Consider the following 13,118-nt stretch of genomic DNA (forward strand, 5'->3'; position numbering starts at 1 on the left):
AATTCAATATTATTTAGTTCAACCCATTAAAAAACGTTCTTATAATTTTTTTAGCAGTTTTTGTTATAAAATGTTACATTTATGTTTTATTTTAAATTTTTCCCAGTATAAATATATTGTATGTAAAGTATATAAAAAAAAGTTTATTAAAAAATTACACATACTCTTTATATAGATGGATTTTTTTTCTTCTCCTTTCTAGTCGTGTTGTTCTTACGTGTTTTTTTTTCAGTTTTATACGCTTTATACGTTGTTGTTTCGTGTGCTTGTGTCTTTTAAAAAGTTTTTGCTTGTGTTTGCCCATACATTATATATTTATTTGCTTTCTTTTCGGTCAGTTTTTATCGGGTTCCGGACTGAGTGGCTGTCGCATTGCTTTTACTGTTGCTGATGTGTGTTTTTCATGCACAAAGTACAAATACAAATACAAATATATATATGAATGTATGGAATAGACGAATGTTTATTTTATGTTAATTATGTAGGAATGAGACTGGCTCTCTCGCAGTTGTTATTAATACAGAAATAAAAAGAAAAATAATAATAATAAAAAAAAAAAAACAATTTAAATGTGATAATAATAATAAAATACTTAAGCAACGACAAGCAGTTGCTGTGGCAGCGCAATCACGATTCTCTGGCCAATTATGACGCATGCGCAGCGCTGTTGCAGTTCTTCTTCTCCTCGAATCGAATCGCATTACACATTACACATTGGAGGGAAGGAGGTGAAACGAAGGTTTATATAGGCATACAGATATACGTATAAAAAAAAGAGAGATGTCGGGAAGTGGCGCTAAACGCTGGAGAGGATGATCGGTGTTTGCATGTATGTGTTGTTCGGAACGCTTAAGCCTTCTTCTCGGCCTCGATCACCTCCTTGGTGGGCAGCACGTTCTTCTCGTTGGTCTCGGTGTGCTTCAACTTTTTCGCATCAAAGTTCTCGATGCCGGAAATGAACTGATTCTTTTCCTTCTCCTGTTCGATGGCTGCAATTGAGATGAATAGTGCAAATTATAGAAATGTATTAAGAGTTGCAGTTGCAGTTGCAATAGGCCTGGCTGTCTAGCTGTCTGGCTGACTGGCTGGCATTGGCCATTGTCTCCATGTAAGGCAGCCTGCTCAGACTAAGCCAAAAACGGGCAACGAGGCCGGTTGCTCCGCTTTTATAGCCAGATGTTTGGCCTATACTAAACGCACCTTCCTTATCGGGCAACGGGTTCTTCTCGTTGGTCTCGGTATGCTTCAAATTGTTCTGATCGAACGCAGTGATGCCCTCGAAAATCGACTGTTGGGTCTTCTCGGCAGCCACATCTGTTGTTGGTTCAAGGATATTAGAATTTGTGCTTCTCTTTCGGGTCAAGTAGCAAGCAATTACTTACCCTCGGCGGTGGGCAAGACGATCTTCTCCTGGGTGCTGGCATTCTTCAGCTTTTCCTGGTTGAAGCCCTCCAACTGGCTCTTCAAATTCTCGGCCACCTTGGGCAGATCCTTGAGTGCTGGTGCTGGGGCGGCCATCTGAAAGGAAATAAAAATATTTTTACAATTTCTTGTGGCACATTTAAACGAATAAATAATACTTTTGGTCACCTAGATAATCATGTTTGCACACATGTGTCTCAAGAACAAATAAAAAACCAGCAAATAATAATAAGTAAATAAATAAAGTTTTCCAAGAATTCGTTTTGTATTTAACGAGAAACCACGACTCAAAAGCTTAATACTGATTAAAAGAATTTAACAAAAAATTGATAGCATATACCAGCGACGTACCTAACTTTGTTTATCGATTAAACTTAAAAAAAATAATAATAAAGGCTTTTAAATGTTGCAAAGTTTTGATACACTAAAAACTTTTCCCTACTAATTATTTGCAAAATTAATTTAGATTCCGATTAGATTTGAATGCGATTATGAAGACTTTACCTTTGACTACTAATTGTCAGCAATTTCCCTCTTTCAAATTCCCAAAACCAGATTATATATTTTCGTTTGAAACCGGAAGTGAATATCGGATGTTATCGGCGAGTAAGAGGAAACGAAAATCGATAGCCGATCTGCCGCTGTTGTGTCGTTAACGGCGCTGCTGTAACTGCGCTTCGTATTAAATGGTTTTTCGCCTTAATAAATAATTCATTTTCGTTTGAAATGAAAGACAACAAAAACACCTCTTTGTTGACAGTTGTGTATTCGATTTCTCAAGCGATTGCTAAATCAACAAGAAGTTAATCACACCAATGTCGGGGCCGATAACGATGACTCAATAAGCAAGGACGATGACGTGTGCCTCCTATCTGCAGCCCGCATAAAGGAAGAAAAGAAAGAAGTAGCGGGAGAGAGAGAGCGAGCGCTGCAAAGAAAGAGTTCAGCGAACCTTTGCAGCTGGGAAGAGATTACGACTGGAATTGGACGGTTCTCTCCGCTGTTCTTTTTCTGTTTCTGTTTTTGTTATTTTTTGTTCTCCTCTTTCCTTGTGCGCTTGTTTGTGGCCTTTGTTTTATTTAATTTTTTTTTTAAGCTTATCAGCTGGAATGTACTTGGGGAGCGGTTAAACTGCATTTTATCACGTTTATTTTTAGTTGCAAAATTCGTGTGTGCGTGCCCCATTCCCTATTGGCCATTCCCCCCGTCCCATTGCCCATTTGAGAGCTCCAATCGGAGTCACAAAGAATTGGCTTTGTTTCAATATCGGAGAGAATCAAGTCATCAAGTGATCAATTCGCAAGCTTGGATTGAACAGCTGCAAGCGTTACAAGGGCAGCGACCGCGCCAAAAACAAAAAGCGCGTGTGTACATACAAACAGCACACCGAAAGAAACGAAGAAGAAATACAACATAGCGAATCTATATTTATTTGCACATTTATGGCCATAAATGGTCGTAAAGCTGCGCCTCAAGCGGCTGGCCAATCACGTTAATTGTTGATTGACTAACGGCAGCCGGCAACCGGCCACCTCCCTCCACCATCCATCTTTCCAGTCTCCGCACACTCCACTGCACTGCACTCTTCGCTCCACGGCAGACACATTGCAGCGCAAAGCCTGTCTCACAAAACCAAGTTCATGCGGCGGCCTGATCACGAATAATCAATAGAGCCAGATTTTAAAAGTTTTATATCAAGATTAACTAAGTTTGCTTCACCAAAGCCTTGATTTAGAGATTTAGAATAACAATAAAACAATAAATAAGAACAGTACAAATTAACTATTTCAAATTCAAAATCTAACTCTTGCGCTAGCAATCTAGTTGTTTTTAAGAATTACGAGCCAATTGATCATCAGTTAAGCCTGTTCACTGCTCATGCATCCCATTTATTTATCGCAACTAGCACATTGTTTGCTAATCTTTACTTCGATAATGCTGATGAATTGCTCATCATTTATTATCGCCAAAAATAACAAACAAAAACAAATAACTCAGGCGGTCTAAAATAACTAACTGTGAGGAAATGATTCAAGTTTTGTAGGTCTCTCAATTGGTCTTTGGTAGCCGAAAAATATAAAATGATTATGATATGTTTCCTTTCCCCCATAATTTGTACACTTATTGAAGTTCCACTGCAGACGCGCTAAACAATATTGCTTGCTAATTGCGCGCATTTAAAGTTTAAAATCTAACAATTCTTTTTTTTTGTACGGCTTATTACTGTGCCTGCTCGGGGCCAGTGTAATATTGTATTCTGATACTTATCAAGTTTTATTAACAATTCTCGCAAAGGAGTTTATGCGTGACAACAATCACGAACAAACAATAAGCTGAGCTTAACCTATTGCAATCTCTCGCCCGCCTCTCGGTAGCTCGCTCCATTTGCATTTCGATTAATTGGGCAGCGTGTAAGCAGAGTGTCGCATTAGTCAGCTCCTTGCAGCAAACAAAGGAGAGGCCAACACATGCACACTGCAACTTCGCAAGCACGCACACATACACAAATACATTGTACGAATCGAGCAGATTGATGGGGCGAAAGGCAGAGGGGCATGGAGTTCGCCGTGAATCAACTTCCAACTTCGAAATATGGTCGCCCCGCTTAAAGCAGCCGATGGATGAATCATCCGGCGATGTCGCTATATAATTCTTCTGTTACCCTGCCCACAGCTGTGCTTCTTCTTCTTGCTCTTGACTTTGTAAGCCATCCACAGCTCAACGCTCTTTTCTTTTTGGCCTTTCTTTTATTCCCCGTTTTTGGTTAATTTTATATCGTGTAGCTTACAAGAGGGATGAGAGCGGCGTCGGGTGTGAGGGAGACGGCGCCAAGCCGCCGTTAGCGAAAGAAACAAAAAAAAGACGCCGAATTTGTTTTGGACACTCTTCAAGTTGAAATAATAAAATGAAATGAGTCAAAGCTGCTGATGCGTGGCAACCGACAGACGAATGGAGTTGAAAAAGAAAAGAAAAGGGGTGGAGAGATGGAAGGAGAAATGAGAAATGACAGACACGTCCGCTTTACACCCTCAACTCCTGCATAAATCTGCATACCAGCATGTGTGTGTGGGTGTGTGTAAGCTGAGCTGATAGGGGAGAGCGAGATGGCAGGCGACTCGCAATGAATTTTAAGCATTCACATATACACACACTCATATCATACAGGCACGATATGCAGGCTGCTGAATTTAGTCATATTTTGTGCATATATTTAATTTCAAAATCCCTGGATATCGGATACTGAACAGTGGATACTGGCTACATGTACATGTGTATGCTAGTGACAATGAAGCGAGGTCGCCACGCCCAGCAAAATTCGCAACTCGCCAGCGCACTCACACATATGCACATACAATGGTATTTAAAATAATAGCACTGGTCTAGTAACTGCCTTAAAAATGTTCTTTATTTTGGATATTCTAGAAAATAAAATAAAAAAATTGTCAATTTAAAGAGAGTTAGGAACCTTTTCAGAATTTTAAATATATCATTTATTATATTATCAAAATTAATAAAATATATTTTGTCCAAAGAAAATAAAGCCTTTCTTCAGGGTATAATTATGTGGCTGCGACTGTGTGCAAGTGCATGACTTGCGCGCAGTTTCGTGGGGAGGATATTAAGCAGCAGCAACCAAATGCGCCCCGCCCAAGTACCACTCACATACACACACACGCGCAGTGGCAGCAGCAGACGGCGAAAAAAGAAGTGAAAAATGCCGGCCGGCACTCACACTACATACCAGTTTATACTACACACACACAAGCAAGGAAAAAAAGTCAACAAAAGCAACAATAGCTTTTTAAGAGCTGCCAAAAAAAATCAAAACCATTACAAAGAAGTAGAGAGGGACGCCAAAAAACCTAACGGACCCCTCGCCACAATAAATATTTATTACAAATCCGCTGATGGCCAGCTGCCATTTTTGCAATCAATGAAGAAGCGCAGTCAACAAAAACCAGTTAACTGCTCTCAGTTTTCTCTGTTCATCCATCCTCCCCTTCCCCTGCTGAACGATCGGAGACTGAGGAGAATGGAGAAATTGCCGGCAGCCCCCTTTCCATTAGGTTAAAAAAAAATTAACAATGAAGCTCACCTTAAGTTTGGTTTTTGGCGTTGGTTTTGGACTTGGCGAAGAGGATTTAAGATTGGGATGCGGCGGGGCTGCTCCGAGCTCTAAGTTAAGGACGTGCACTAACTAGGATGGAAAACTCCGATTTTCTATTGCTAGCCGAAGCGCTGGGAAATTCACTGCCGAAGCTCTGGACGTTTGAAAACTAAGTGTTTGCGGTTCATGCTAGAGTCGGGCGTGTTAATTCTCGTCGTGAACACGACTCAGCGTGTTCGTGCGTGTTGAACATTTTCGACACGCCCATCTCTAACCTTTTTATTTGATATTCTTTGATATCTCCCCTTGGTCACTCTGAATTTCAAAGAAAAATGTCAAAACACAGTTTTACGATATTTTTGAAAAAAGTAGTGTTCGGAGTAGGCTGAGAGCCGGATAGTGACAGCAGGAAAGTAGGAACGGAGACGCCTTTTTTGTACGTTATAATATAATAAATTTAATGTTTAAAAATACATTACTAAATATTTTGAAATACTATTTAGCTGGCTGGAATACTCTTGATTTTTTGTGAAACTATCGCTTCATTTTTTTCCTTTCACCTTTCACCTGGAGAAATGTCGATTGTCGATTACAGAACGGCAAGTATTCGGTTTGAGTGTGGCCAGATGGGGATAAACGATAGTGTCGTTGATTTCAAAAACTGAATCGAATTTTATTCAAATGTAAACAAACTATTTTAAAGTATTTGAACGAATTACTAAAAGAGAAGAAACGCCAGCCTAAGTCTAAGGCATGGGCTCAACGCCCATCCTCAACGAACGAGGATGAGTCGGAGTCACCGGAGGATGATCTACCTGCTGTGTTTCTGTGTGACCTAATAAAAACGGATATTAACTTGGACGAATAAAGGCGGGAAACTTTGCTCTGAATAGAACGTAATCAAACACGTAAGTGTGTAACGTACTTAAAGAAGAGTACTGAAGAGCTGGACTACGGTCACACCAGTCAATCAAAAAGTAACGGAGCTTTTCCACGCAGTCCAAATCCGTAAAGTGTAGTTTTTCGTTTTTTTAAATATCTATCTATTTTTGTTTTGTGTAAGAATGAGCTTGCAGGACGAGAGCTTTCCGTCAGATGAACTGTTCGAGCAGTTCAACAATCGGTGCCCGCGGCCGAAGTTCTCGGAGCTCCATCAGCCGGCCGCCTTCGAAAGGCATCCGGCGCCATTTTGCGACTCCTACACAGATGTGGCCGACAAGAGCGCCAACACGTGCGTGAGCGATCCGGTGGGTCGCCACGAGGCAGAGGACGAGGACGAGGACGAGGAGAAGATCGAAAACGATGGTAAGTGACACTCGAAATCACGTGCGACCCGCGATCATCCGGGCCTCCTGCCTCCGTGTATTTGCAGAGTACGAGTTGCGCGGTGGGTGCGGGGGTCGGGGCAGCATGGCGGCGTCCTGCCAGGACGTCCACTCAGCGTACACCAAGCGAAAGTACCAGCACGTCACCAGCAAGGTGGCCAAGTACATCAGCGACCTCAACGATCAGAAGAAGCGACGCAGCACTTCGGGCTCCATTCAGCGCCACAGCTCCATGCCGGAGTACCTCACGCCCAAGTCGCGAGCGCGCCACGGTGGCGGGCACTTCAGCGTCGATGAGTTGCACCAAATGGAGGAGGTGGAATCGCCCAAAGCGTCCAAGGACAACAGCTGCGTTGATTACGAGATGCTACAGAATGAGCACGAGATGCTCCGAAACGAGATGCTCCGAAACGAGAACGAGCTTATAAGGGAGGAGAAGGACCGACTCCAGTCCTACAGCAACTACCTTCAGGAGCGGCTGGACGCCAAGCAAGCCCAGTTCGTGCAGCTGAAGCGCAACTTCGAGACGCTCCGCATAGAGTTGAGCGATAAGAATGAGAAACTGAAGCGTCACCAGCGAAACTCACTCCGCACCCTTAATAACTGGCAGCCTGCGGTCATAGCCAGGGCCACACAGACGGATATGGTCGAGTTGGAGTCCATTCTCGAGAGCAATAACCTCGCCAGGCCGACTCCAAGCTTCGATCTGTCGTACAACACCAGCGAGGGCTCCATCGAGATGGCTCTGCCCACTGGGGAGTCCATTGTGAGCCCGCTGAATCCCGACAACGAACCGGAGGCCAGAACAACAGCAGCGCCCAACAGCTCGGAAACAAGTCAACCTACTAGCAACGACTCGGCAATTGACATGGAGAACCACGGCCTCCGTATGGGACTCTACTACGTCGACGAGCGTCGCAACCGGTTCATACAGATACAGGGCGTAAGCAGGGACAACCAAGGGCACCCTTGGTTGCGTCCAAAGAGGATATCGCTTGGCAGCCGCATACTGCGGATCTTCGGGCCCTGCGTTTCCTGCAGTGACCAGGCCCAGGCGATGAATGTCACCTTCGCTTCAGAACGACCGCTGGTGGATGAGACGATGGCCGGCCAAAGGCTCCAGCGCTGATCGCTGGTTTCCTACATACTTGCATTTGTTTATTTGTATTTTTTTATTATAATTTTTATGTATTTCTGTATTTCTTATTCAATATGTGTATTTATGTAAAAGCTATTTATTAAAATTTTTTATTGTGCCTCCACCAGCATGAGGGGCTTTGGAAATGTACCTGAAGAGCTTATCTATGACATTGGCATTTTTATTAATTCATTCAAATACTTTAAAATAGTTCGTTTACATTTGAATAAAATTCGATTGTTTTTGAAATCAATACTATCGATTATTGATAGCGACATCGATGTTTCCGCTTTTCCCATCTGGTCTCACTCAAACCGACATTTCCAGGTGAAAGGAAAAAAATGAAGCGAGCTCGTCGTCCAAATATGGGAATCAACAAGAATTTCGTGGCTGGAGGAGTCTACGTAAGCATTAATTAATTAGTGTCACTCTTTGCTTCCTTTTTCATCCCACAAAAACGCCGCAATTTGATTGGTTTCCTTTTTTTTTCGCTTGCACCGCCTATATGAGTGGGTGTGTGCGTGCGGGCGAGTATGTATGCAAAAGAAAGAAAGAGAAAGATAATCATTTTGTTTGAATCATATGCGTACGAGTATTTAATTTGTGTAATAACAGAGATTCTGTTTTCGTTTCTATATAATTTACAGCGCACAATATGAAAATGTGTGTATTCCTTCACCCCAATTGTGAAACCATTTGCAATAGCCACTAAAAGCGGGTTAATCGAAAGTGCAGAGACACTGTTGTCCGAATTTCACCAGGCATGCCATTCATTCCCCCCACCCCAACACACACAGACACTCCATTTCCAATCATCCGTTGATTCTTACTCCAACTTCCATTTCCATTATCTCCAAAATACGTCATTCCATTCATTTCCATTCGATTTGCACTGGTGCCTTCGAACAACAAGAGATGGCCAGCATTGCGATAAATTCAAGCTGGACTTGCGGTTATCGCTAACTTTTATGGCTACTGAAAATGCATTCACCCGAAATTGTAACTAAAATTATTAGTTTTGCGTCAGATAGCAATGCCCATTCACTCCACCGAAGGTGCCCGAAACGAGCGAGACGCGCCGGCAGTAAAAAAAAACTCAGGCCATAGACCAAGGGATAACGGGTTAACTAGTCCAGTATTAGTAGCACTATGCAATACCCGATCCCCTGGTCCTTGACCGGCATGCGATAGATCCACAGTGGGCTGGGCACGTGGCTCCGTTGGCGCAGAGTTTCGTTTCGGGTCACTCGGGTCGCAGGAATGGCCATGGCTAGGTTCCTGAACTATGGTTTTTAGTAGACCAGCTGACAGCCCGGCCGTGAGCCTGATGACTTGATGGTTTGGTTTCCCCTCGAGCCAAGCGAGTCTCTTTATTTTGGTTAAACCACTGGATTTAGCCCGCTGCGAGTACTTTATTTCCAGCGGATCCTTGAGACGACTAGCAAGGCCTATGGCTTTCCTTCCTAAGCAACTAATGAAACTCTTTTGCCAACCACGCAGAATCCCAATGCCACTCCCAAACCATTGGTCCAGCCGGCGCTGGGTCCTAATGGTCAAGAGCAGCCGCAGCAGCTGGCTCCGCCGCCGGTTTCCAGTCCAGCTCCGGCCACGGTCACGCCCACGGCCCCGGCCGCTGCCCCAGCTCCAGCTTCTGTTCCAGTTCCATCGGCAGTTGCCGAGCCCATTGTTCCCCAGCTGCCCAAGCCGATCATTGTCAAGGTGGAGCCCACAGAGGAACCCGTCGAGCCGATTTCCATTGATCTGAGCGAAGACAATGGCAGTACTAGCACTGGCGGCAAGATACCCTTTAAGAAGATCTTCCAGAAGCGCAAGAAGTCTTCGGGTAAGACGATGTGAATTTATAGCGAGACAAAGAGAGAAAGCAACACAATTCCATTGCAGAGCGGACCCGGGACAAGAAGCAGCGCCAGAATCGGCAGCTGCGCAAGTCAATGCTACCGAAGAACGCCTTGATGGCTCTCAACGAGGTGAAGGGCGTGACTATCAGTGACTTCACCATCGACAGCAATCCTGATGGTGGCTTTACCGCCGTGGTTACCGTCAATTCGAATCAGTACGAGGGCAAGGGCCTCTCCAAGATGTCCGCCAAGAATGCAGCCTGTGAGAAGGCCTGGCGTGACTTTATCATTGCCAAAATGACACCGAAGAAGGCCAAGCTGCCGCCGGCAAGTAGCAGTGATGCCAACGGCGTTGAGCCCATGGACACGAACGAGGATGAGTCGGAGTCACCGGAGGATGATCTACCTATGCTGAATTTGGCTTCGTTTGCCATTTACAAATTGTTTTCTGAATGGGAGCGCGACGGTTATATCGTTCCCGAGATGCATCCGTCGGCGGCAAGTACATCTGTGCCAGCTGCTGGTGGCGATGCTGCCGCACCGCCGGCACCCGTGCCGCCTAAAGAGAAGAAGCCGCCAGTGCGAGCCGAGTTGCCTAACGGCTGGGAGAGTCTGCATCCAGCCACCATTCTTTGCATTGTACGTTTATCCCAGCTCCAAAACACCACACGAAAACCTAATCCAATTTCACTTACAGATGCGTCCCGGTGTCACCTACGTGGACTACGGCACCTCCGGCGACAAGCCGAACGTAATGCAACACCTTGGCATTGTGGTGGACGACCAGGAGTTCACCGCCAGCGGCCGTTCGAAGAAGATCGCTCGTCGCAACGTGGCCGTTAGTGTTTGCAACACGCTGTTTGGCACCAACTTTTCGTTCGAAAACCCTACAGCTTAGGCCCTGCTTGACAATTATGACACTTACTTGACTCTAGACCTAGCTTAATTTAATTAATTTAATATTATTTTTTGTCTTAAATTTTGATTAAATGTGTATTTGTATTCCAATTGTGTTCAAGTTTTACATTGATCATAGGAACCCCTTGTTTCAAAAGGCTGCAAAACGCGCAATAATCATATTTTACGTTATACACAGATTTTGACTATTAAACACTATAATTTATACATTTATTCCGACATGAATCGAATGTGATTCGAATAACTGACACAAAAACGAAATTATTTGTCAATTTTACAACAACAAAAAAGCTGAGGTGTATTTATTTAAGATATTAATAAAATGTATTTAAACAATATTCCAGGTTTCCAAGTTTTTTATTTTATGTATACAGGGTATTATAATTTCAGTAAACAACCATATTAAATTATGGATAAATAATTACATTTTAATAATGATTATCTATTTGTTTTACCATTAATAATTCTTATATATTTTTTTTATTAAAATAATAATTATTAATCAAAAAATAATCATTAGTTTTTAGTGTTATTTTTTTTCGAGATTTTGAGTGAAAAAATAATGTTAAAAACAAGCACAAACAGCTTTCCGAATTAAAATTAATACATATTTGGCCTAGTTATTAAATTTGTAAGCTTTAATTTTCTCTAAAATTATCATTATGGATAAAAATTGAACTATTTTTAATGATCTAATTGGAGACAGCAAGGGTATATAAACTTCGGCGTGACGAGGTTAGCTTTCTTTCTTGTTTTAATTTAATTTAAAAATTTGTAGTCGAAAATCGATAGTATCGATATCTTTAATTTCAACTTATCCGCTTTCCTGCCACACGGTCACACTGCAACAGCTGACAGCTGATTTTACGTTAGTTTTTCATAATCACAACGCAAAATGTCGAAATTACTAACCGAAATGGCAATGAACACGCTCCGCAACACACGCCTCGGCGCCCGCCAGCTGTAAGTAGTCCACGGATGACGAAGTGACCGCCATGAGTGTCGAACTATTTCCATTTTCAGAGCACGAAATTTTGCGGGCATTGCATCCACGCGTAACAATCCCGAACCGGCGCATCTGAAGCCTGGCTATGGCTATGCCCAGGGACACGAGCTCCTGCAGCAGCATCGGCAAATGCAGATTCCGCTGGCGGCCAGGCGCAGCATGTTTATCCAGACACAGGACACACCCAATCCGGAGAGTCTCAAGTTTCTGCCCGGCGTGGAAGTGCTCGGCAAGGGCAATACCTACGACTTTCCCAACGGGACCACTGCCCACGGCAGTCCACTAGGTGAGACTGCGGGCGTTTGGAGAGCTCCTAAAAATCTAACTGGAACCTATATTCTTTGTTTAACTTTAGCCAAACTTCTGTTCCGCGTGGAGGGAGTACGTGCCGTATTCTTTGGCGCCGACTTTATCACCATCTCAAAACAGGAGGGGGCCGAATGGAGCCTTATCAAGCCCGAGGTGTTTGCCGTCATCATGGATTTCTTTGCCAGCGGACTGCCCGTACTCCACGAGGCGCAGCCCAATGCCGACACCGAGATCCTTGAGGATGATGACGAGACAGTGATGATGATTAAGGAGCTGCTGGACACACGTATTCGACCCACTGTCCAGGAGGATGGTGGCGATATTGTCTTTATGGGCTACGAGGAGGGTGTCGTCAAGCTAAAGATGCAGGGCTCCTGCTCCTCGTGTCCCAGCTCCATTGTGACGCTGAAGAACGGTGTCCAGAATATGCTGCAGTTTTACATACCGGAGGTGGAGTCCGTAGAGCAGGTCTTTGACGATGCGGACAGGATGAATGACAGTGAGTTCGAGCGCTTCGAGCGCAATCTGAAGACCTTGAGGCAACAGGAGCCGAATGCGGCTGGAGCGGGAACGCCAGCTGGTGGCACCGGCGGCGGCGGTGGTCCAAATTAGTTTTCAGGAAAATCCTTTATATTCTAGTTATTTGCGTTGCTAATTTTTTAGTGAAACCCATACATACATATGTATATGTAGTTCTATAAAGTTGATTGTTTAAATAAATCTACGGCTTTAAGCATAAGTTGATTTGTGCCCAGTGTTGTTTTTATTCTAAATTAATATATATTTTTTATTATTTTTTTTTTAAATATATTTTTAAGGGGAAATTCTATATGAAATGTATATTTACTCTTTTATATATATTTTTTTAATTTTAAAATTAATCTATCTTTTTATATATTCATTTTTTATATATATTTTTTTAAGGGAAATTCTAAATGCAATTTAAATTTAGTTGATGGCGTTGTTACTTTATTCATTTTTAGCTTAATTAATTCCAGACTAAGCAAGGTCAATAATTCGGGAATGCATCCCG

General features: G+C 43.2%; 4 protein-coding genes across 4 annotated transcripts; 3 read left to right on the forward strand and 1 right to left on the reverse strand.

Moving 5' to 3' along the window:
* Positions 1 to 160: 160 nt before the first annotated feature.
* On the reverse strand, positions 161 to 5,707 carry cib (thymosin beta cib). Its single transcript, XM_017180985.3, has 4 exons — positions 5,519 to 5,707; positions 1,383 to 1,518; positions 1,201 to 1,314; positions 161 to 989 (listed from the first exon to the last, which is right to left on the reverse strand). Exons 2-4 carry the CDS (start codon positions 1,516 to 1,518, stop codon positions 850 to 852), a joined length of 390 nt encoding a protein of 129 aa, XP_017036474.1. The 5' UTR covers positions 5,519 to 5,707; the 3' UTR covers positions 161 to 849.
* A 558-nt stretch (positions 5,708 to 6,265) lies between these two features.
* On the forward strand, positions 6,266 to 8,163 carry swa (swallow). The gene is made up of 2 exons (XM_017180983.3): positions 6,266 to 6,835; positions 6,903 to 8,163. The coding sequence occupies exons 1-2, from the start codon at positions 6,595 to 6,597 to the stop codon at positions 7,982 to 7,984; spliced, it is 1,323 nt and encodes a 440-aa protein (XP_017036472.1). The 5' UTR covers positions 6,266 to 6,594; the 3' UTR covers positions 7,985 to 8,163.
* A 113-nt stretch (positions 8,164 to 8,276) lies between these two features.
* Positions 8,277 to 11,108, forward strand: DIP1 (DISCO Interacting Protein 1). Its single transcript, XM_017180984.3, has 4 exons — positions 8,277 to 8,397; positions 9,494 to 9,836; positions 9,896 to 10,491; positions 10,550 to 11,108. Exons 1-4 carry the CDS (start codon positions 8,335 to 8,337, stop codon positions 10,748 to 10,750), a joined length of 1,203 nt encoding a protein of 400 aa, XP_017036473.1. The 5' UTR covers positions 8,277 to 8,334; the 3' UTR covers positions 10,751 to 11,108.
* A 465-nt stretch (positions 11,109 to 11,573) lies between these two features.
* On the forward strand, positions 11,574 to 12,829 carry LOC108084640 (NFU1 iron-sulfur cluster scaffold homolog, mitochondrial). Its single transcript, XM_017180931.3, has 3 exons — positions 11,574 to 11,733; positions 11,794 to 12,062; positions 12,132 to 12,829. Exons 1-3 carry the CDS (start codon positions 11,666 to 11,668, stop codon positions 12,695 to 12,697), a joined length of 903 nt encoding a protein of 300 aa, XP_017036420.1. The 5' UTR covers positions 11,574 to 11,665; the 3' UTR covers positions 12,698 to 12,829.
* The last annotated feature ends 289 nt before the right edge of the window (positions 12,830 to 13,118 follow it).

The sequence above is a fragment of the Drosophila kikkawai genome, chromosome X (assembly GCF_030179895.1).
Source record: "Drosophila kikkawai strain 14028-0561.14 chromosome X, DkikHiC1v2, whole genome shotgun sequence".
Lineage (NCBI taxonomy): Eukaryota > Metazoa > Arthropoda > Insecta > Diptera > Drosophilidae > Drosophila > Drosophila kikkawai.